General features: G+C 42.2%; 1 protein-coding gene across 4 annotated transcripts in view; it reads left to right on the top strand.

Moving 5' to 3' along the window:
- Nucleotides 1-21,764, top strand: part of si:ch73-103b11.2 (trichohyalin) — a 299,632-nt gene that overhangs the window by 102,470 nt on the left and 175,398 nt on the right. For all 4 annotated transcript variants that reach the window (XM_060922770.1, XM_060922768.1, XM_060922767.1 and 1 more), the window contains exons 5-7: nt 12,623-12,774; nt 12,913-12,997; nt 17,299-17,392. In XM_060922770.1, coding sequence (XP_060778753.1) covers nt 12,623-12,774; nt 12,913-12,997; nt 17,299-17,392 — 331 coding nt within the window. The remainder of the gene's footprint in view (nt 1-12,622; nt 12,775-12,912; nt 12,998-17,298; nt 17,393-21,764) is intronic.

Below are 21,764 nucleotides of genomic sequence, written 5' to 3'. Positions count from 1 at the left end.
TTTTTGCACTCTGTGAGGAATCTCATCGTCAAGGTTGCAGTACCGAGTAACAGTGCTACCAAGATACACAAACTGATCAACTACTCCAAGACTCTTGCCATAAACATAGCAGTTCTATATAATGCTTACCCCGTGCCGGTTGATACTACAGTCTTTTTAAGGCTCATAGTCAGCCTTAAAAAACAGTGTGTACAGTGTATATAGACAGATAAATACAACCCCGCCCCAATTCCAAAAAAAATTTGGAACGCTGTGTAAACTTTAAATAAAAGCAGAATGCGATAATTTGCAAATCATGGAAACCCGATATTTCATTGAAAATGGGACAAAGACAACATATCAAATGTTGAAACTGAGAAATGTTATTGTTTTTGGAAAAAATATTTGCTTATTTTGAATTTGATGTCAGCAACACGTTTCAGAAAAGTTGGGATGGGGCAACAAAAGATGGAAAAAGTTCCGTAGTACTAAAAAAACTAATTTGGTTAATTGTCAACAGGTCAGTAACATGATTGGGTATAAAAAGAGCATCCCAGAGAGGCGGAGTCTCTCAGAAGTAAAGATGGGGAGGGGTTCACTGCTCTGTGAAAGACTGCGTGAATAAACAGTGCAACAATTTAAGAATAATGTTCCTCAATGTAAAACTGCAAAGAATTTGTGGGTCACATCATCTATGGTCCATAATATCATTAAAAGATTCAGAGAATCTGGAGAAATCTCTGTATGTAAGAGACGAGGCTGAAAACTGACACTGGATGCTTGTGATCTTCAGGCCCTCAGGAGACACTGCATTAAAAGCAGACACAGGTCTGTAGTGGAAATCACTGTATGGGCTCAGGAACACTTCAGAAAACCATCGTCTGTGAAAACACTTCATTACTGCATCCACAAATGCAAGTTAAAACCAGATATGAACATCCAGAAACACCACCACCTTCTCTGGGCCCGAGCTCTTTTACGATGGACTGAGGCGAAGTGGAAAACTGTCCCAAGGTCTGATGAATCAAAAGTCGAAATTCTTTTTAGAAATCATGGACATCACATCCTCCAGGCTAAAGAGGAGAGGGACCATCCAGCTTGTTATCAGTGCACAGCTCAAAAGCATTCAGCATCTGTGATGGTATGAGGGGGCATTAGTGTGCATGACATGGGTAGCTTGTACATCTGGGAAGGCATCATTAATGCTGAATGATATAAACATGTTTCAGAGCAATATGCTGCCATCCAGACTAAATCTTTTTCAGGGAAGGCCTTCCTTCTTTCAGCAAGACAACGCCAAACCGCTTTCTGCACATATTACAACTGCATGGCTCTGTAGTAAGAGTCCAGGTGCTAAACTGGCCTGCTGCAGTCCAGACCTGTCTCCCATTTCAAACATTTGGTGCATTATGAAGTGCAAAATACGACAACGGGGACCCCGAACTGTTGAGCAACTGAAATTGTATATCAGGGAAGAATGGGACAACATTTCTCTTTCAAAACTACAGCAGTTGGTCTCCTCAGTTCCCAAATGTTTACAGAGTGTTGTTAAAAGCAGAGGTGATGCAACACAGTGGTAAACACGCCCCGTCCCAACTTTTCTGAAATGTGTTGCTGAATTCAAAATGAGCAAATATTTTTTTCAAAAGACAATAAAATTTCTCAGTTTCAACATTTGATATGTTGCCTTTGTACTATTTTCAATGAAATAAAGGGTTTCTATTATTTGCAAATCTTCACATTGTTTTTATTTACAGTTTACACAGCATCCCAACTTTTTTGCAAACTGGGTTATCAGTATAGGTGTGTGTGTGTGAGAGAGAGTATGTGGTTTACTATTCATGTGTGTGATGTGTAAAATTTTTCTGTATGTGTTACAGTTTTCAGGAGTGTTCACTAACAGCAAGAGTTAAACACACACACACACACACACACACACACACACACACACACACACACACACACAGATCGTTGGTAAAATCGATATAGAATGGACAGTGTGTCCTGAAAACAGAAGAGGAAAAAAAAAGAAAAGAGTTATTTGTTTTATTTTAATTTTTGTGTGATTTAGGTTATTTTCTTTGTGGATAATTTTATTTATTTTAAATTTCTTTCTTGCTTTGTGTTAATAATGTTAATGGTTAATAAGTGGTACAGAACAGTACTCATGCTCTTATGTTATCAGCGTTCACCTGATTGCTGGAGTTTTCACTTGAGCTGGGTGATGAAGCTGAAAAATGTGTCACAATAAAATCTTTCATTTCAGTTGATATTGATAATTACTGATCATTTTTAATGACCTATTTATAATAATTACTCTGAGAAACAAGGTTAAATTTAGACACTTTATTTTGACTTTAAACAGATTACTTTTATCAACAATTTAAAACATTGTTTTAAACAGTTTTGTAAATGATCACCGACTTGATGTTGGTGTTGAGCTGTATGCTGATGATCCACACCCTCAGCGCTTTTGGAACACCTCCGAGCTCCTCAGGGTCACGTCTCTCTCACTGACCAATCAGAATCAAGAAGGGGTGGGGCTTATTATATCAACACTGTCAACAATGGCGGAGGTGAAACTGATCCTGGCTGTCTCTGAGAACAGTTCTTTACGAACCACAGCAGTGCTTAAAAGTTTTTGAACCCTTTAGAATTTATTATATTTCTGAATAAATTTGACCTAAAACATCAGATTTACACATAAGTCCTAAAAGTAGATAAAGAGAATCCAGTTAAACAAATGAGACAAAAATATTATACATGGTACTTTATTTATCGAGGAAAATGATCCAATGTTACATATCAGTGAGTGTCAAAAGTATGTGCCCCCTTGTTTTCAGTCTCTGCTGTGAGCTCCTTGTGCAGCAATAACTGCAGCTGAACGTTGACTGTGACTGTGGATCAGATCCTGAACATCAGCTTCAACAGCTTCAGCTCTGGGATGTTGGTGTGTTTCCTCACATGAGCTGCTCACGCAACATTTCTACTGGATTAAAAGTAGACGGCCTTTCGATTTCATAAAATCGGTGAAATTTAGTTCCCTATGTTAATTGTGATATCTGTTTATTTCTGTAATATCTCACAAAATATCAGGCCATTCTGTGGCTGGGAAGTTATTTAATTTGAGGGGATTAAAGCAAAGTACAGCACTGCTTTAACATCTTACAGCAGACAGGAGCTCTTGGACATTGGATCACGAAACTCCAACAGTTTTATCGCCAATCTTCGACTCATCCCGGAGATCTCCAGAACACCGGAAGCTGCTCACTCTTTCCAGGCAGGCAGAAGTGCTCGCAGATGGCGTCGGGACCATAAACAAAGGTGGGGTAAGCAAGGGGGGCTACGAGCCAAGCTAAGGCTAACACTGCATCGGCTCCCTTTACCCAGCATTTTCCTTGCTAATGTCTGGTCTCTGGCGAAGAAAATGGATGAACTATGACTCTGCATCACCAACAATAAATGGATTATGGACTCCAACGTCGTGATCTTTACAGAGACGTGGCTAAACAGCAGTTTTCCGGACAGTTCTATTGAGTTAGCAGGACACCACACTCACTGTGCAGATAGGACTGTAGATGGCTCCGGTAAAACCAGAGGCGGAGGTTTGTGCATTTATATAAATAGAGCTTGGTGTACAAACTCTGTTATCACCGGGAGACACTGCTCACCTAACGTGGAGGTTCTCATGGTTAAATGTAGACCTTTTTATCTCCCAAGAGAACTCACATCAGTTATAGTTACTGCTGCATATACACCATCAGACGCTAATGCTAAGCTTGCAATGGGAGAATTGCATGCAGCCATTAGCAAACAGCAGGAAATGCACCCAGAGGCTGCCTTTATTTTTGTGGTGTGGATGACTTTAATCACTTCAACTTGAAGACAGTACTTCCCAGACTGCATCAACATGTTACCTGCCACACAAGAGGAAATAAGACACTGGACCATGTTTACTCCAACATAGCTGGAGCTTACAAAGTTATACCCCTCCCCCACATAGGACAGTCAGATCACCTTTATTTCTCACCCCTAAGTACTCACCACTCATCCAACGTGTGAAACCTACAGTGAGGACAATAAAAGTGTGGACAGAGGGGACAGACTCTGTGCTGCAGGACCAGTTCAAACACACAGACTGGAATATGTTTGCCATTCAAGCAACCTGTCACTCCCACACAGACATCGAGAGCTATGCTCCCTCTGTGCTGGACTACATCTCCACCACCACAGACAGCGTCACCACCCAGAAATTGATCACCTTGTACCCAAATCAGAAACCCTGGATGAACAGAGATGTCCATCTACTGCTGAAAGCCTGCAACACTGCCTTCAGATCAGGAGATGTACAAGCTTAAAGTACAGCCAGAGCTGACCTGAAGCATGGCATCAAGAAGGCCAAGCACTGCTATAAACAGAAGGTTGAGGAGCACTTCTCCAACTCCAACCCCCAAAATGTGGCAAGGCGTTCAGGTCATCAGTGACTACAAGTCCAACAACCCTTCCCTCCCATCCTCTGATATCTCCTTTCTCAATGAGCTCAACAATTTCTATGCTCGGTTTGAGAAGGACAACCAGGAGCCTGCATCCAGGGCAAGGCTGACTATAGACCACCAACCTCTAACACACTCCCCCACTGATGTCAAAGCAGTGCTGAGCAGGATCAATCCACGCAAAGTTGCAGGCCCTGATGGCATCCCCGGATGTGTGCTCAGAGCATGAGCTGGGGAGCCTGACAGACTTATTCAACATGTCTTTGGCCCATGCTGTTGTTCCAACCTGCTTCAAGACCACCTCCATTGTGCCAGTACCAAAACACTCCACTCCAGCATGTCTCAACGATTATTGTCCAGTAGCACTCACCCCCATCATTACGAAGTGTTTAGAGCAGCTGGTCCTAGCACATCTCAAATCCTGTCTTCCCCCCAACCTGGACCCCCACCAGTTTGCCTGCCGCAAGAACAGGAGCACAGAAGATGCAGTCTCCATAGCACTGCACTCTGTCCTCTCACATTTGGACAATGGCAACACATACGCCAGAATGCTGTTCATAGACTTCAGTTCAGCATTTAACACTGTCACCCCCTCTAAGCTCATCACCAAACTCACAGATCTGGGCATCAGTGCCCCCATCTGCAACTGGTTGTTGGATTTTCTAACCACCAGGCCCCAACATGTTCGTTTAGACCACCACTGGTCCTCCACCCTCATCCTAAACACTGACGTACCGCAAGGCTGTGTGATGAGCCCGTTCCTCTACTCCCTTTTTACTCATGACTGCAGACCTGTACATTACACTAACACCATCATCAAGTTTGCGGATGACACCACAGTGATCGGCCTCATCAAGGACAACGATGAGTCAGCCTACATGGAGGAGGTGGCCCGCCTGGCTGTGTGGTGCAGCGAGAACAACCTGCTGCTCAACACCAATAAGACCAAGGAGCTCATCGTGGACTTCAGGAGGAATGCTGACACACACACCCATCCATATCAACGGTGCAGCAGTGGAGTGTGTGACCAGCTTCAAATTCCTGGGGATCCACATCTCGCAGGACCTCACCAGGACAACCAACTACTCCAACCTAGTCAAGAAGGCTCACCAGTGTCTCTTTTTCTTGAGGACTCTGAAAAAAAAAAACCTCCATCTCTCTTCAAACATCCTGGTGAGCTTCTACCACTGCACCATCGAAAGCATTCTAACCAACTGTATTACAGTCTGGTATGGGAACTGCTCTGTTTAGGACCAGAAGGCACTGCAGAAGGTGGTGAAAATTGCACAGCGTGTCGTGGGAGCCTCACTTCCTGCTATTGAGGACATCTACAGGAAGCGATATCTCAGGAGAGCCATAGACATCAACAAAGACTCCTGCCACCCAGCACACAAACTGTTCACTCTCCTGCCCTCTGGAAGGCGCTACAGGAGCCTTTGGACCAAAACCACCAGGTTCAGGAGCAGTTTTTTTCCTTCAGCTGTCTCACTGCTGAACTCTACCCCCCCCACGGTCCCCCCCCCCACACACACACCAACACCCCCCCCAACCAAACTGAATTGACTTGAACTGACTTCACTGCATTATCACTGCACTATCACCATTTGTACTATTGTTTATTCATACTGCATTTTGTACATATTGCAAATATCTATATCATATCATTATACCATTCCATACCCTGTAATTCCTGTACATTTATATTTGTATATTACACTTATGTTATTTACTGCTGTGCACTTCTGGTTAGAGGCAATCTGCATTTCATTGCCTTGTACCTTTGACATGTGCAATGACAAAGTTAAATCTGATCTAAATAATGTGCATGAAATCGCTCGCTTTGCGCAGTCGAGCAGACAGAGGAAGTCCGTGTGCGCATGTGCAGGTTTACCTTCTTCTTCTTTTGGGTTTTACGGCAGCTGGCATCCACAGTGTTGCATTACTGCCATCTACAGGTTTACCTTTGAGCGTGCACTGACAGTTCCATCATTCTGTCGCTAAACGAACAGCTGATCACACCGAGGTGCTCGCTGAGCGCCCATATTTATTAGTTTGGTCCTGCGTTTCCTTTCCTTCGTATAGAACATAACGTCTTTTCTTCTCACTTTCTTTCCGTTACTGTAGTCGCTCTTTCACGTTTCATTCGCACACTCACGTCCTCCATTTTTCTCTCCTGTTTCAAATTTGTATCCCACAATGCCTTGCGTGAACGGGGAAAGCCCACCACGTGATGCATGATGTAGTATCTTGAACTGGGTCATGGTGAAGCAGGAAAAAATAGCGGAGAATTTAGGGCCACGTGGAGATAAATTGTTCTACTTAAAAAAACGAATAAAATTGGAAGTCTGTGATTCGAATTCAGTAGGTTTCGGTCACTAAACAAAAATAATTGGGTGTCGGGAAAATTCTTTTTATGACCTACACTTGAAAAATCTGAAAGTCAGTACAGCTTTAATATCAGGATTTTGACTTGTTCATTTCAAAACATTAGCTTTATTCTTCTTTAACATCTTTGTCTGTGTTTGATGTTTTCAGTCATATTAATGTAAAAATAAAGAAAATTCTAAGGTGTTCACAAACTTTCAAGCACCACTGTAACACTCAAGGGTGACTGTGACTAATATCTGAAATCACCTTCTAAAGTAAACACACCTGATGTTCAGGGTGAAGGAATACGGAAGTGCTAGATGTTTTTTGTAACCTTGCAGTAATAAGTGTTCGAGAGAAATGCTCTGAAAACAAGGTCATAGACGCCGCCAGAGCACGAAACCCACCTGGTGGACACAGGCCTGAAATGATGTCAAAGCTCAGATGAATTGGAAAACAGTTCGGAGGATCATTCCTTATGTTTCGTGTGACTGTAATGGCACCCATTTTGAGTTAGTAATGAAGTCTGCGCTTCAGTGATGTTTCCATGCAGAGTGTCCGGCACATAGCGACAGTTTTTAAGGCTGTTTTTAGGAAAATTATAAAATGTAAATTTTTCTCCAAGGCACAGATCATTATTATAATTTAACAATAGTCACTATTATTCCCTCTGGATTATATCCCTTTTCCCTGCAGAGTTTCTCTTTATAAACTTTTGACACAAAAATACCATGTTAAAGCTGTGCTGCCTTTCAGATTTTTCAAGTGTAGGTCATAAAAAGAATTTTCCCGACACCCAATTATTTTTGTTTAGTGACCGAAACCTACTGAATTCGAATCACAGACTTCCAATTTTATTCGTTTTTTTAAATAGAACAATTTATCTCCACATGTCCCTAAATTCTCTGCTATTTTTTCCTGCTTCACCATGTCCCAATTCAAGATACTGCGTCATGCATCACGTGGTGGGCTTTCCCCGTTCACACAAGGCATTGTGGGATACAAATTTGAAACAGGAGAGAAAAATGGAGGATGTGAGTGTGTGAATGAAACGTGAAAGAGCGACTACAGTAACGGAAAGAAAGCGAGAGGAAAAGATGTTATGTTCTATACGAAGGAAAGGAAACGCAGGACCAAACTAATAAATATGGGCGCTCAGCGAGCACCTCGGTGTGATCAGCTGTTCGTTTAGCGACAGAATGATGGAACTGTCAGTGCACGCTCAAAGGGAAACCTGTAGATGGCAGTAATGCAACACTGTGGGTGCCAGCTGCCGTAAAACCCAAAAGAAGAAGAAGAAGGTAAACCTGCGCATGCGCACACGGACTTCCTCTGTCTGCTTGACTGCGCCAAGCGAGCAATTTCATGCACATTATTTGCTGAAATTAAATAACTTCCCAGCCACAGAATGGCCTGATATTTGTGAGATATTACAGAAATAAACAGATATCACAATGACTGAACTAAGGCCCTGTCCACACGGCAATGGATTCAGGTGAATCCGATAAAATTTTTTATCGTTTCGGTCTGGCATCCACACGGCACCGGCGTTTTGGGTGCCCCAAAATGATATTTTTTGAGAACGGTTTCCAGAGTGGAAAAATCTGGCAACGGCACCGTTGCGAAGTCGTCTGGATGAGTAGAACAGATTTGTTTACGATGACGTCACAACCACATGACTAGAACAAGTCATAACGCCGGGTAGAAGAAGGGGTTTATGCGCATGCGTCCTACTTCTTCTATTGTTCTGGTGTCTCTGATGGGACCGTCTTACAGCGCACGTAGAGGTGTGGCATGTGTATTGCATCGTTTTCAGCAAGCGTTGCGTTGCCATATGAACCTGATATTTTACTGATCCATTGCCCATGTGGACGCGATATTTTTTTTTACCCGCTAAAAAAAAAAATCTCATTGCTGTTGTCGTGTGGATGTAGCTTAAATTTCACCGATTTTATGAAATCAAAAGGCCAACTAGCTTTAAGTAAAAATATAAATTAACTAGAAGGGCACATGGTAAAGTCCATACCTCCACCAAGCAACATGTTATCACCATCAAAATCAAATCAATTGAATTTAGGATAATACCAAAGCTGTCCACCAAATTTAATCCAAATCTGTTCACTACTTTTTGAGTTACATTTTGGAACAGACAGAAAGATCCTGGACCCACAAACATATCTGGATTTACCGTAAAATACCAAATAATAGCCCGGGCGATTATTTGTCTCAATCACGTAAGAGACCCGGCGCGTATTAGAGACTAGGCGGCTATTTGGAACAGGCGATTAATTCCTTCTTCACAAACACCTTCCCCAAAATCTACCTCAAAACGGGGAAAAAATCATTCTCAGATAGGCCTACTTTTAACCAGTATAACTTACAGTTTGTTTAGAGTTAGATTACAGATAGCACGGTGCCGACTTCGGGGAATTTTGAAGACGCAGAATGCATCTTCGCATGGCACAGTCGGGGTGGATAAAGGATAAATCACACACCTTTTCCTGTTAATGACTAGTTAAGCGCATGCTTTACAAAATAATCAAGAAACCACACCATTGTCTGTGCGCAGCACTGTGATTTAATTACTCTGCAAAGTTATGGTCACTTGCTATCACCCTCACCCATGCAGCCTCCACCCTTTGCGCTTCGCGATGTCTGTCAATCTGAAATTGCATGGAGGGCGCGACGTTGAAGCAACATAATTAGGGTGCGAAGTGTCAAACCAAAGGGTTTTTTCTTATGCTGAAAAATAAGTGACCTGCAGTGGCTACATACTGTCATCTTGCATTCTCACGTTTCTCTCCAAGACGTCTCCCTATTTGGCCGATATGAGCCTATTCCCCGAGTGAGTTGGTACGGTGGCTCGACCCCGTAGAAAACTTAAAGTTCGGATGAAAGTTAGTTGAATAGGTTACTGACTTGTAGGCCTACATGTTGCCTGCCTGACGCGTGCTTCTGCCCAACTTGCACGACAGATTACTTGTTGAAAAGGCCCCTTGGATTAGATTGGCCGCGAGCAGACTGAAATGCATGTTAGAACGCTCTCACCTTTTTTGTAAAGCGTCTTCCAGATCCGAATGGGTAAGGGCAAGTGAAATGGTATAAGGTCTTTAATAAAACTCAGTGTGTGCTTTGACGCATGCATTCGGCAATTTAGGTCGTTTAACAGAAGCAGCAGTCCAACCTTGGAAACCCGCAGTCCTCAATGTCACCACACACGCTGGCTTTCGTTGGGTATACCCAAAGGGGTATTCCTCATTCGATGACGTAAGTAATATCCCACACACCCATGTCAAACGTAATTGGCTAAGACATCTGTCAAAAGTTACGGAGTTGCATTCCTCAAGAAATATTACGGTAGACCAAGATTATAACATTGAAATGGCATGTTTATTATCACGTAACAAAATGTTGTAAACAGTATTATAGAAATAATTTCATTCATTCATATTGTTTCGGTAGAAAACTATGCAATGCAAAATCGTTTAAACACCAGAAAACCAGAAAAGTGCTGGGCCTCAAGATTCTAGATAGAACGTTCGGACGCTTTTTTTTTTTTTTAGACCCCGGCGAGTATTCGGAACCGGCCTTTATTTGTCACAACACACGCGTACACCCGGCCGTTAAAGGGAACTCGGCGGTTAATTGGAACTCGGCTATTATTTGGTATTTTACGGTACATCGAAATCTAATCAGTTGTTCCTCAGCCCACGGCTCAGCTTTCCTCCAAATTTCATCAAAATCCGTTAACAACTTTTTGAGTTATGTTGGGAAAAGGCAAACAAACGGAACCGTAAACATCACCTCCTTTAACTAAGTGGGCGGGGTTAAGTATTTTGTTCCGGAACCACCGAATATTTTTAAAATGATGTTTTTAGTTCCAGAATCAGCTGTTTGTACATGTCAGGAACATTAGCACCTCAGAGTTCGCACAGTTTCAGTCGTCAGTTGGGAGCAGATCCTCAGGCCAGCGTCGCTCTCTCATAAAGCTCCGCTGGGACCTGGGTGCAGCTGTGTGACCTCTGACAGCTGTGTGTTCAGATCACATGATCAAAGAGGACTCTTATCTCTCATCGGTCACATGCTGAGAGACGGGGTGTGTGTGTGTGTGTGTGTGTGTGTGTGTTGTATAAAGAGGAATTTTGGGCTCAGTGTTTGCTCCTCTCAGTAAACACTCTCTCTCTCTCACACACACACACACACACACACACACACACACACACACACACGTCTGTATTTTACCTGTTTTCAGGAATTCAACCTCCAGAGGTTTATGTCACGTCTCTCATGAACTCCCTTACTGAAGTGTGTGTGTGAGAGAGAGAGAGAGAGAGAGAGCGAGAGAGAGAGAACAGATGGTCTGTTTGCCCGAATCTGACTCAGCACTCAAAAAAAGCTGACACACTCAGTCCTCTGCACTCTATGCAGTCACTGCAATCTTTCTATTACACACACACACCTGTTGCCCATGTGCCACGCTGCTCGTATCAGATATGAACTGTGTGTGTGTGTGTGTGTGTGTGTGTGTGTGTGTGAGAGTGAGTGCATGCACGCACTAATCTGAAGTGTGTACACTTCAGGCATGAAGATCACACGCTCTGGATCATCCTCACTATTATCGGATTTAAATAAACTTTCATATTTCACTGTATTTTCTCATGAACATGACCAATAAATCAGTTTGATTCTGAATCGGTTCCGATTCAGTTAAATTGATGCTGATTCTCAGCCGGTTCGATCCTGATCCTGATTTAACTTTGATTCATTTAGATTTGATTCTGATTCAGAGTCAGTTCAAGCTTCTGATTTAATTCTGATTCTGAATCAGTTAGATTATAATTCCGAGTCCATTCTGATTCAGTTAGATTTGATTCTGATTCAGTCAGGAGAGGTGGGACACTGAGGCACTGGGACAGGTGGGTCGTTACTTTGGGGTAGCTTTTATTTGAGCTTTTCAGCTTGAAACTTAAACTGTTCTCACACACACACACACACACCTTCCCCATCTGCTTCCTGTTTCCATATACGCCCCCAGCTGTCACTGCAAGACACACCATATGCCCCGTTAATCTGACTCAGGTGTGATTGTTTTGACACTCACCTTCCCTGGACTTGCCCTTCATTCAGACTGGTACTCGACCACGCCCCCGCCGCCACAGGTAGATTTGATTCTGATTCAGGTAGATTTGATTCTGATTCAGGTGATTCTGATTCAGGTAGATTTGATTCTGATTCAGGTAGATTTGATTCTGATTCAGGTAGATTTGATTCTGATTCAGGTAGGTTTGATTCTGATTCAGGTAGGTTTGATTCTGATTCAGGTAGATTTGGTATTCGTGATCATTTTCACTGTCTTTGCAGAACTCTGAGCGTGTAAACAAGCCTATAGTGCAGCTGAATTATTAGCATGTGTTCCCAGAGACTGGCAGGGCTCCAGCGGGCATCACTCGTACCTGTATACAGTTTCTAAAGCTGACTAATCAAACACAAACTAAATAACAAAACTAATCACTGTGAAAATCACTTGAGTGGTTTTGCATGTTATGACGTTGGTCAGAGGGATGATTGGTGGCAGTTGTCTGGATTTTATATTTTAAAGCATCGTATGTAATTTACATAAAATAAAATAAAAATCTCTAAACGTCGCTGAAATCACAACTCTGTAAAAAACTTTAAATGATCTCCTTTGGGCTCGGTGAAATACTATTCCCATGGTCCAAGGTGCAACTTAAACAACTCTGTGTGTGTGTGTGTGTGTGTGTGTGTGTGTGTGTGTGTTGCAGGCCAGCACGCTTCCTCAGGGCACCATAAACCTGAATGTGTGTGTAGACGTGGTGGACGGAGAGAGTGCGACAGGTCAGAAACACTCGCTCTGCATCTGCACTCCGGACAGGGAGCACTACATCCGAGCCGAGAGCCGAGAGGTCATAAACGGGTACGACACACACACACACACACACACACACCACACGCATCTTACTTGGACTCACCAGCAATGAATATTTTTTGATTAAGTTAAAATACACATTTATATATGCTGTGTGTGTGTGTGTGTGTGTGTGTGTGTGTGCAGATGGCAGGAGGCTTTGATCGTCTTTCCACGGACCAACAAACAGAACCAGAAGAAGAAACGGAAGGTGGAACCGCCTACTCCACAGGTATATATACACACACACACACACACTAAAGCAGTCCCGAGTCGAGGTGTAGTTGCGCCTGGTGTTCATTTGTATAGACTGAGTATGAAAACGTGCACTTGAAGCGTATTTATTGATTTATTTATAGTTCATTATGAAGTGTTTGTGATGAGGGGATTAAAGTTCTCCGTGACGTTTCTGACGTGCTGTGTGTCGTGTAGCTACATTTCTTTGAAGGAGGTGTTTAATGCAGACTCGAATATTTTCTTAATTTTTTGTAACGTGCCATAATAATTTGGCATGAGATATTTATACAGTGGGGCAAAAAAGTATTTAGTCAGTCACCAATTGTGCAAGTTCTCCCACTTAAAGAGATGAGAGAGGCCTGTAATTTTCATCATAGGTACACTTCAACTATGAGAGACAGAATGGGGGGAAAGAATCCAGGAAATCACATTGTAGGATTTTTAAAGAATTTATTTGCAAATTATGGTGGAAAATAAGTATTTGGTCAATAACAAAAGTTCGTCTCAATACTTTGTTATATACCCTTTGTTGGCAATGACAGAGGTCAAACGTTTTCTGTAAGTCTTCACAAGGTTTTCACACACTGTTGCTGGTATTTTGGCCCATTCCTCCATGCAGATCTCCTCTAGAGCAGTGATGTTTTGGGGCTGTCTCTGGGCAACACGGACTTTCAACTCCCTCCAAAGATTTTCTATGGGGTTGAGATCTGGAGACTGGCTAGGCCACTCCAGGACCTTGAAATGCTTCTTACAAAGCCACTCCTTCGTTGCCTGGGCGGTGTGTTTGGGATCATTGTCATGCTGAAAGACCCAGCCACGTTTCATCTTCAATGGCCTTGCTGATGGAAGGAGGTTTTCACTCAAAATCTCACGATACATGGCCCCATTCATTCTTTCCTTTACACGGATCAGTCGTCCTGGTCCCTTTGCAGAAAAACAGCCCCAAAGCATGATGTTTCCACCCCCATGCTTCACAGTAGGTATGGTGTTCTTTGGATGCAACTCAGCATTCTTTCTCCTCCAAACACGACAAGTTGAGTTTTTACCAAAAAGTTCTATTTTGGTTTCATCTGACCATATGACATTCTCCCAGTCCTCTTCTGGATCATCCAAATGCTCTCTAGCAAACTTCAGACGGGCCTGGACATGTACTGGCTTAAGCAGGGGGACACGTCTGACACTGCAGGATTTGAGTCCCTGGCGGCGTAGTGTGTTACTGATGGTAGCCTTTGTTACTTTGGTCCCAGCTCTCTGCAGGTCATTCACTAGGTCCCCCCGTGTGGTTCTGGGATTTTTGCTCACCGTTCTTGTGATCATTTTGACCCCACGGGGTGAGATCTTGCGTGGAGCCCCAGATCGAGGGAGATTATCAGTGGTCTTGTATGTCTTCCATTTTCTAAAAATTGCTCCCACAGTTGATTCTTCACACCAAGCTGCTTACCTATTGCAGATTCAGTCTTCCCAGCCTGGTGCAGGTCTACAATTTTGTTTCTGGTGTCCTTTGACAGCTCTTTGGTCTTGGCCATAGTGGAGTTTGGAGTGTGACTGTTTGAGGTTGTGGACAGGTGTCTTTTATACTGATAACGAGTTCAAACAGGTGCCATTAATACAGGTAACGAGTGGAGGACAGAGGAGCCTCTTAAAGAAGTTACAGGTCTGTGAGAGCCAGAAATCTTGCTTGTTTGTAGGTGACCAAATACTTATTTTACCGAGGAATTTACCAATTAATTCATTAAAAATGCTACAATGTGATTTCCTGGATTCTTTCCCCCCATTCTGTCTCATAGTTGAAGTGTACCTATGATGAAAATTACAGGCCTCTCTCATCTTTTTAAGTGGGAGAACTTGCACAATTGGTGGCTGACTAAATACTTTTTTGCCCCACTGTACAGTATCTACGTTAATTTTGTACTAATTTCGTGCAAGAGTGTCACACTTGTGCGCCTTGGCGTGTGCATCAGATAGACTCTCAGGCGCTCCGGACAGCGCACGCACCAAGCGGACTCTCGCACACGACGTAAAGGACTCACACCTGCACAGGATTAAGGCGCAATCAGCGCGCTGATATAAAAACTGTGAAAACACACTTACTTTGTGAAGTATTGAGTTGTGTTGCTGACACGTTACCGAGCCTTATTTCCTTGTTTGGTTTCCTGATCCCTGTTTTCCTGTTTCTCATCTTTGAGTCTACGATAGCCTGTTTGTGCCTCGCCCGACCTGTCGCCTGTTTCACCGTTTTACGATTTTGCCTGCCGTTCTGGATTATTTACGTCTTCACTTGTATTAATAAACACACCTTCTGCACTTCCATCCGTCTCCCAGCCGTCTCTGACAGAATACTGCACACTCCCTGATAAAGAGCAGCACATTCACCTGTTCAGGAACAAACTCATGTTAATGGCGCTGAAACCGACACCGTCACATGGTGCGGTTGGAGTCTTGGACTCGACTCGGATCAATAGTGGACTCGACTCAGATTTTTTTTATTGACTTGGCCTTGAACACTGGGGACTCGAGACTGGACTCGGACTCGAGGTTTAGTGACTCAGCTTCAGCAGTGTACACAGTCATGCACGCTGCTGTGCAATCACACACTCTTACACGCTCGGACACAGACTGAAACCTCAGCTCGTTTTATTTTATTAGTTTACTCTCTCTGTCTAAAACCAACCAGTCGATGATTGATTGATTGATTATTTCCATCATCCCCTCTACACTTCTGTTTGTTCTGATTATTGGTGACGGACAGTTTTTTATCCCTGGATCACTCTGTGCCTCAGCCATACCGCCAGTTTCATTCCTATTACTTTGATCATTTTTACTTCATTTATTATTTTCTTTACGTTTTAAAAATGTTTTCTATGATTAATTTATTTTTAATTACATTATATTAATAAAGATTAGTTTTTAGTATTAGGCTGATCACGTTTACAAATTTTATATCATAGTTATTATATAGATTTTCAAAAAGTATTTTCATGATTAAATAATTATTTTAATAAATCTTGCATTTCAGAATTTGTATTTTTTATCTTATGTTTTGTTTGAAGTTTTTTAAAAATTTGATTAAGTTATTAATTAAAAGTGCTGTGTTCCAATTATTAGTTTGATCATTTATGTGTTTTTATTTATTTACTTTTTAAAATGATTTATAATGATTAATTATCAGTTAACACTGGTATTTATAATAGCTTGATGTTTTATATTGTTTATTTACTATTAAACATGTAATCATTAAGTAATTATTATAGTTTAATAATGTCCACAATTGTTGTATTAATAACTTTGATTAATCATTGATCATGTTTATTTTTAATTTTGTTTTTATTTGCCTTTTGAAAAAATATACTTTAATTATGAATAAATTATCAGTAATTCTGATAATTTTGTGTTTAACTTTATAATAAAAAAAATATTTTATATTGTTTTTGTTTACTTTTAAATATTCTCCTAATCATTATTTAAATAATTTGGATAGTTTGTTCTTATTTTAAATTTGTTTTTGTTACATACGGTTTATAACAGGAGTAGATTCCCATTGCTTCTTAGAGTTGAAAGAATTGCACGCTATATCCGAAATTAAATAGTGTAGAATTTAGTTCCCAGTTAAATATATACACTGCGTGTGTGTGTGTGTGTGTGTGTGTGTTAACATCCTGGCCCATCTTTTGTCAGGTTCCTGATCTGGTACAGAACGTGTTCCCCCAGGAGAACATGATTGGCTGTTCTGTAAGTTCAGTTCAGTTCAGCGCTCAGCCGACCAATCAGAGCGCAGATCTGTGGTTGCGTTTCCTGTTTGAATCACTTTGGGTGTCAATCAATCAAGTAAAAACACACAGAGGAGCTTCACGGAAAATCATTTGGCTTTTAAATCACTCATCTGTGTGTGTGTGTGTGTGTGAGTGTGAGTGGTGAGTGGTTTTATGATTTAGAGATGGTGATTTATTTGAGGTATCAGGGTGGAGACAGGAAATCTGTGTGTGTGTGTGTGTGTGTGTGTGATGTCAGACGACAATAGCAGGTTTGTTGTTGACCTCAGGTTTAGATTGTTCTGTGGTGTCTCTCACACACACACACACACACACACACACACACACACACACACACACACACACACACACACACACACAGGTGTTTCTGACATCAAAGGACCTTTTGTTCTGGTTTGTCTGAGTGATAGTTTTCTGTTTTTAAACTTCTCTCTCTGTCTGCCTGTCTGTTTATCTTTCTCTCTCTGTTTGCCTTTCTCTCTCTCTCTCTCTCTCTCTCTCTCTCTCTCTCTCTCTCTCTCTGTAGGAACCTGGCCCAGCCAAGGTCACTGTAACAAGCAGCAGTGCTCTGTGTGTCAATAACAGTGTGGTTCAGTCTGATGGGGCTGAGCCTGTGAGAGGTACACTCACACACACACACACACACACACACACACACACACACACACACACACACACACACACAGCTCTGGAAAAAATTAAGAGACTCCTGCAAAATTAACAGTTTCTCTGGTTTTACTATTTATAAGTATGTGTTTGAGAAACACGAACATTTTTGCTTTATTCCACAAATTACTGACATAAACTAATCGCAGCTCTCCTGCGTCTCGCCAGGCTCTCCGTCAGTCTGTCACATTGCTCTGGGGTGACTTTACGTCCCTCCTGGTGCAAAAACTCCGTCAGCTCAGCTTTGTTTGATGGCTTGTGTTCCAGTGAGGTTCAGGTCTGGACACTGGGCTGGCCATGACGGGGTCTTCATCTTGTGGTCCTCCATCCACACCTTGATTGCCCTGGCTGTGTGGTGTGGAGCGGAGCACTGTCCTGCTGGAAACCCAGTCTGCAGAGTTAGGGAACTTTATCAGAGCAGAAAGAAACAAGTTTTCATCCAGGAGAACCTTGAATGAATGAATGAATTTATTTATTTTCGAACATGTATAAAAAAAATGTACGCTACCGTTCAAAAGTTTGGGGTCACCCAGACAATTTTGTGTTTTCCATGAAAAGTCACACTTTTATTTCCCACCATAAGTTGTAAAATGAATAGAAAATATAGTCGAGACATTTTTCTGGCCATTTTGAGCATTTAATCGACCCCACAAATGTGATGCTCCAGAAACTCAATCTGCTCAAAGGAAGGTCAGTTTTATAGCTTCTCTAAAGAGCTCAACTGTTTTCAGCTGTGCTAACATGATTGTACAAGGGTTTTCTAATCATCCATTAGCCTTCTGAGGCAATGAGCAAACACATTGTACCATTAGAACACTGGAGGGAGAGTTGCTGGAAATGGGCCTCTATGGAGCACTTGCATGTGACGTCACAGCCGATCCAGATTGTGACAGACGCCATCGTGTCGGTCAAACGCCATATTCCGCCTTCTACTTCTACTTCTGGTTCTACTTCTGCTTTTACTTCTACCTTTTCTTCTGGAAAACCCTACTATATACAATTCTACTACAACGGCTGCGGCTACAAGCTCTCCCTACCTGTGCACGGTTTTTATGTTTTTTGTGTGTATTTTTGCGTGTTGTTCGTCTGTACCGGACTTCAATATCCACTACAACCATATGGACTTACTGGACATTGGTTTCCAGCAGAAAATGACGGTTTGTAGCGATTTCCATCGCATGCACAACATTCCGGACGAGAAAAAAAAAAAATTCCGGACGAGACAGCGAGACCAGCGGGGTCTCCGTGGATTGTTATTGGAAGCAAAGCGAAGGAGGCGGCGCCGGGAGCAGAAGCAAAAGCGAGGCTGCAGGCAGAGCCGGCCTGTTGACTAAGCTCAGAAAACAGCTACTCAAATCTCCACTGCCAAGCCTCTACCTCTCCAACGCCAGATCCATGTAAACAACACGGACGATTTGGAATTACCTTATTCTATTCTATAATCGGCTGGTCAGTGCTATACTCAATACTTAAGTGACTTACCCATCCAATGAGGATTGTTATTTTCTTGTTTACAAGATGCCACATCTGAGTCGCTGACAAATCCTGAATTTCTGTAAAGATAACTGTCCAGAGATTTATAAGCACGCAGTGCTTCACCACTGAACAGCGAGGGAAAGTTAATGAGGTAATCATACACGTCCGGGTATTCCGCTGGCAGTTCAAAATCCGGTCGTGAAAACTCCGTCCGGAAAGCCATAAGGGTCACAAATCTGTAGATCGTTTATTTTAGACATATATCTAGTTATCTGTTCATTAGAAAAATGAGCCGTGTAGTCCGTCGGTTGAAATTGATCCATTCTGTACACGAGTGCAGCAGTATTCAGCGGTGTTTTTGACCGACAAGATGGGGGTTGTGTACTTTCCGGTCACGTGACTGCAAGATCTCTATACACCTATGGAGATATTGCACCAAAAACCAGACATTTGCAGCTAGAATAGTCATTTACCACATTAGCAATGTATAGCGTGGATTTCTGATTAGTTTAAAGTGATCTTCATTGAAAAGAACAGTGCTTTTCTTTCAAAAATAAGGACATTTCAAAGTGACCCCAAACTTTTGAACGGTAGTGTATGTAACTATTTGTAAAGAAAGAAAACGAGAAATTTAAAAAAATAAAATAACATAAAGAGCTAAGACATTACAAAACACCACACGTCGTTCGAAAAAGGAGTGGGAAGAAGTACAATACTTAACCTTGAGCATGGCTTGATTCATGTGTCCTTCTCAAAAATAATCTGCCCCGTTCCAGCCTGGCTGAAGCACCACCAGATCATCACTGATCCTCCACCACGTTTCTCAGTGGGTGTGAGACGCTGTGGCTTGTAGGCCTCTCCAGGTCTCCGTCTAACCATTAGACAACCAGGTGATGGGAAAAGCTGAAAGCTGGACTCATCAGAGAAGATAACCTTACTCCAGTCCTCTACAGTCCAATCCTTATGGTGTTTAGCAAACCTCAGCCTGGCTCATCTTTGCTTCTCAGTGATGAAGGGCTTTTTTCTAGCTTTGCATGACTTCGACCCCACCCAGAGGAGCCTGTTTCGAACCATCCTTGCCATGCACTTGGCCCCAGCTGCTGTTTATCATCCTTTCTCTAGGTCACTTGATGTCATCCTACAGTTGCTGAGTGACATTTGAAGGAGTTGATGATCATCCCAGTCAGTGGAGAGTCGTTTTCGCCCTCTGCCAGTCTGTAACTTTGTTGTCTCCAGTGTCGGCTGCTTGACGTTGTTCTAATGAACTGCCATCTTTGAAATTTTGAGGATGGAAGCAACCTGACCCTCACTGTATCCCTCTGCCAGGAAAGCCAGGATTGAGCCCTTCTTTTTCTCACTCAAAACTTTTCTTTTTAACTCTTTTGGCATGATGAATAGATATTTTTGTATTCTAATTAAATTTAAGGTCCTACTAGCACTGTTTTTCCATCCAAACTGGTCCTACTGCAAGAGGATAGTGATGACCACAGCAGTGGTTTTTATACTTTTCCTCGTTAAATAAGATTTGGTTCAGGTGATCACCGAATCAGTACCTCAGTCAGTAAATGAATGAAATGGCGGCCAGACATGTACCCCTTTTCCACCAAATCAGTTCCAGTGCTGGTGCTGGTTCACAACTCGTTCAACTTGCGAGCCAGCTGAGAACCAGTTTGCTTTACCATAGCTCACGGAGCTACGTCATTACGTCGCTGTATATGTCAGTTACGTCGCTGTATACATCATTACGTCACTGTATACGTCAGTTACGTCGCTACGTTTGCATAAACCTTGGCGCGAATATCGAAGCAAAAACAACACGGAAGCAGCAGTAGCAGCAACAACAACAACAATAATAATAATAATGGATGACTTCGCGTTTGTACAGCTGCTGCTTCTCGTCGCTTAAAAATGGCGATCTTTCGTGGTCTTGTTATTGTTATTGGTCTTAACCAGGGCTTTGAACCAGAATTTTTTTCCTATTGGTTCGTTCTGAACAGAAACGGAATTTTAACGTTTCCGGTTTTGGGTTCCACCATTAAATAGACGTTCCCAAACCGGTTAGAACAAAAAAATTTCGTTCCCGGAACGGTTAATTACGTTCCCTGTCAGCTGTTTAACAAATGGCTATAAAATGATGTCTCTGTCTCATCCAGCTTAAGCCAAATGTAGGCTAATTCTATTACAACCTTCATTAAATAAGACAAGAAATAATTCAAAACAATTATTATTTCAAATGTTGGCGATTTGGATTCTCAGTATGTCTTCCCATCTACACAAACAGAAAAAGTGCCAAAAATGAAAGATAATCCGTTTAGTGTGTTACCAAAGGCTAGTCAGGCCCTATGCAGGGCTTTCCACAAGCGCTGGCTGCTGCCATACAGCCGGCACACAATTAAGTCCAGCCGGCTACTTTAATGACTATTATTTTTGTAGCCCACAGGCTCTAAATATTAATTTTCGATTTTAATAAAATTAAATGTTTATCTAACGGACTGACAATAATGTCAAACTGAACCGCACTCATTTAAGTTGTGATTCGCGCTGTTTGTACCGATAATAACCACAAATTCCCCGCAGACTTCGCTGATCCGCGGCCCCGACATGTGGTGTGCGCGCACTCGGCGGAGGCAGTAGTTTATTTTAGTAGTTTATTTCGGCGGAGTTTATTTTGTGTTTAACACACACACCCGGCTGGCTACTTATTTGTCATGGCTGGCTAGTATGAGCCTTAGTGGAAAGCCCCGTATGCATTGATAGGCTAACAGAGGTTAACGTCATTTAATGTTCGCGAGCCTCTCATTAACGTGGACAAATATATTGATATCGTGTTTGAAATTGACGTTTTTGAAT

Source organism: Neoarius graeffei, chromosome 5 (genome assembly GCF_027579695.1).
Source record: "Neoarius graeffei isolate fNeoGra1 chromosome 5, fNeoGra1.pri, whole genome shotgun sequence".
NCBI lineage: Eukaryota > Metazoa > Chordata > Actinopteri > Siluriformes > Ariidae > Neoarius > Neoarius graeffei.
This window is presented reverse-complemented; position numbering and strand designations above follow the sequence as displayed.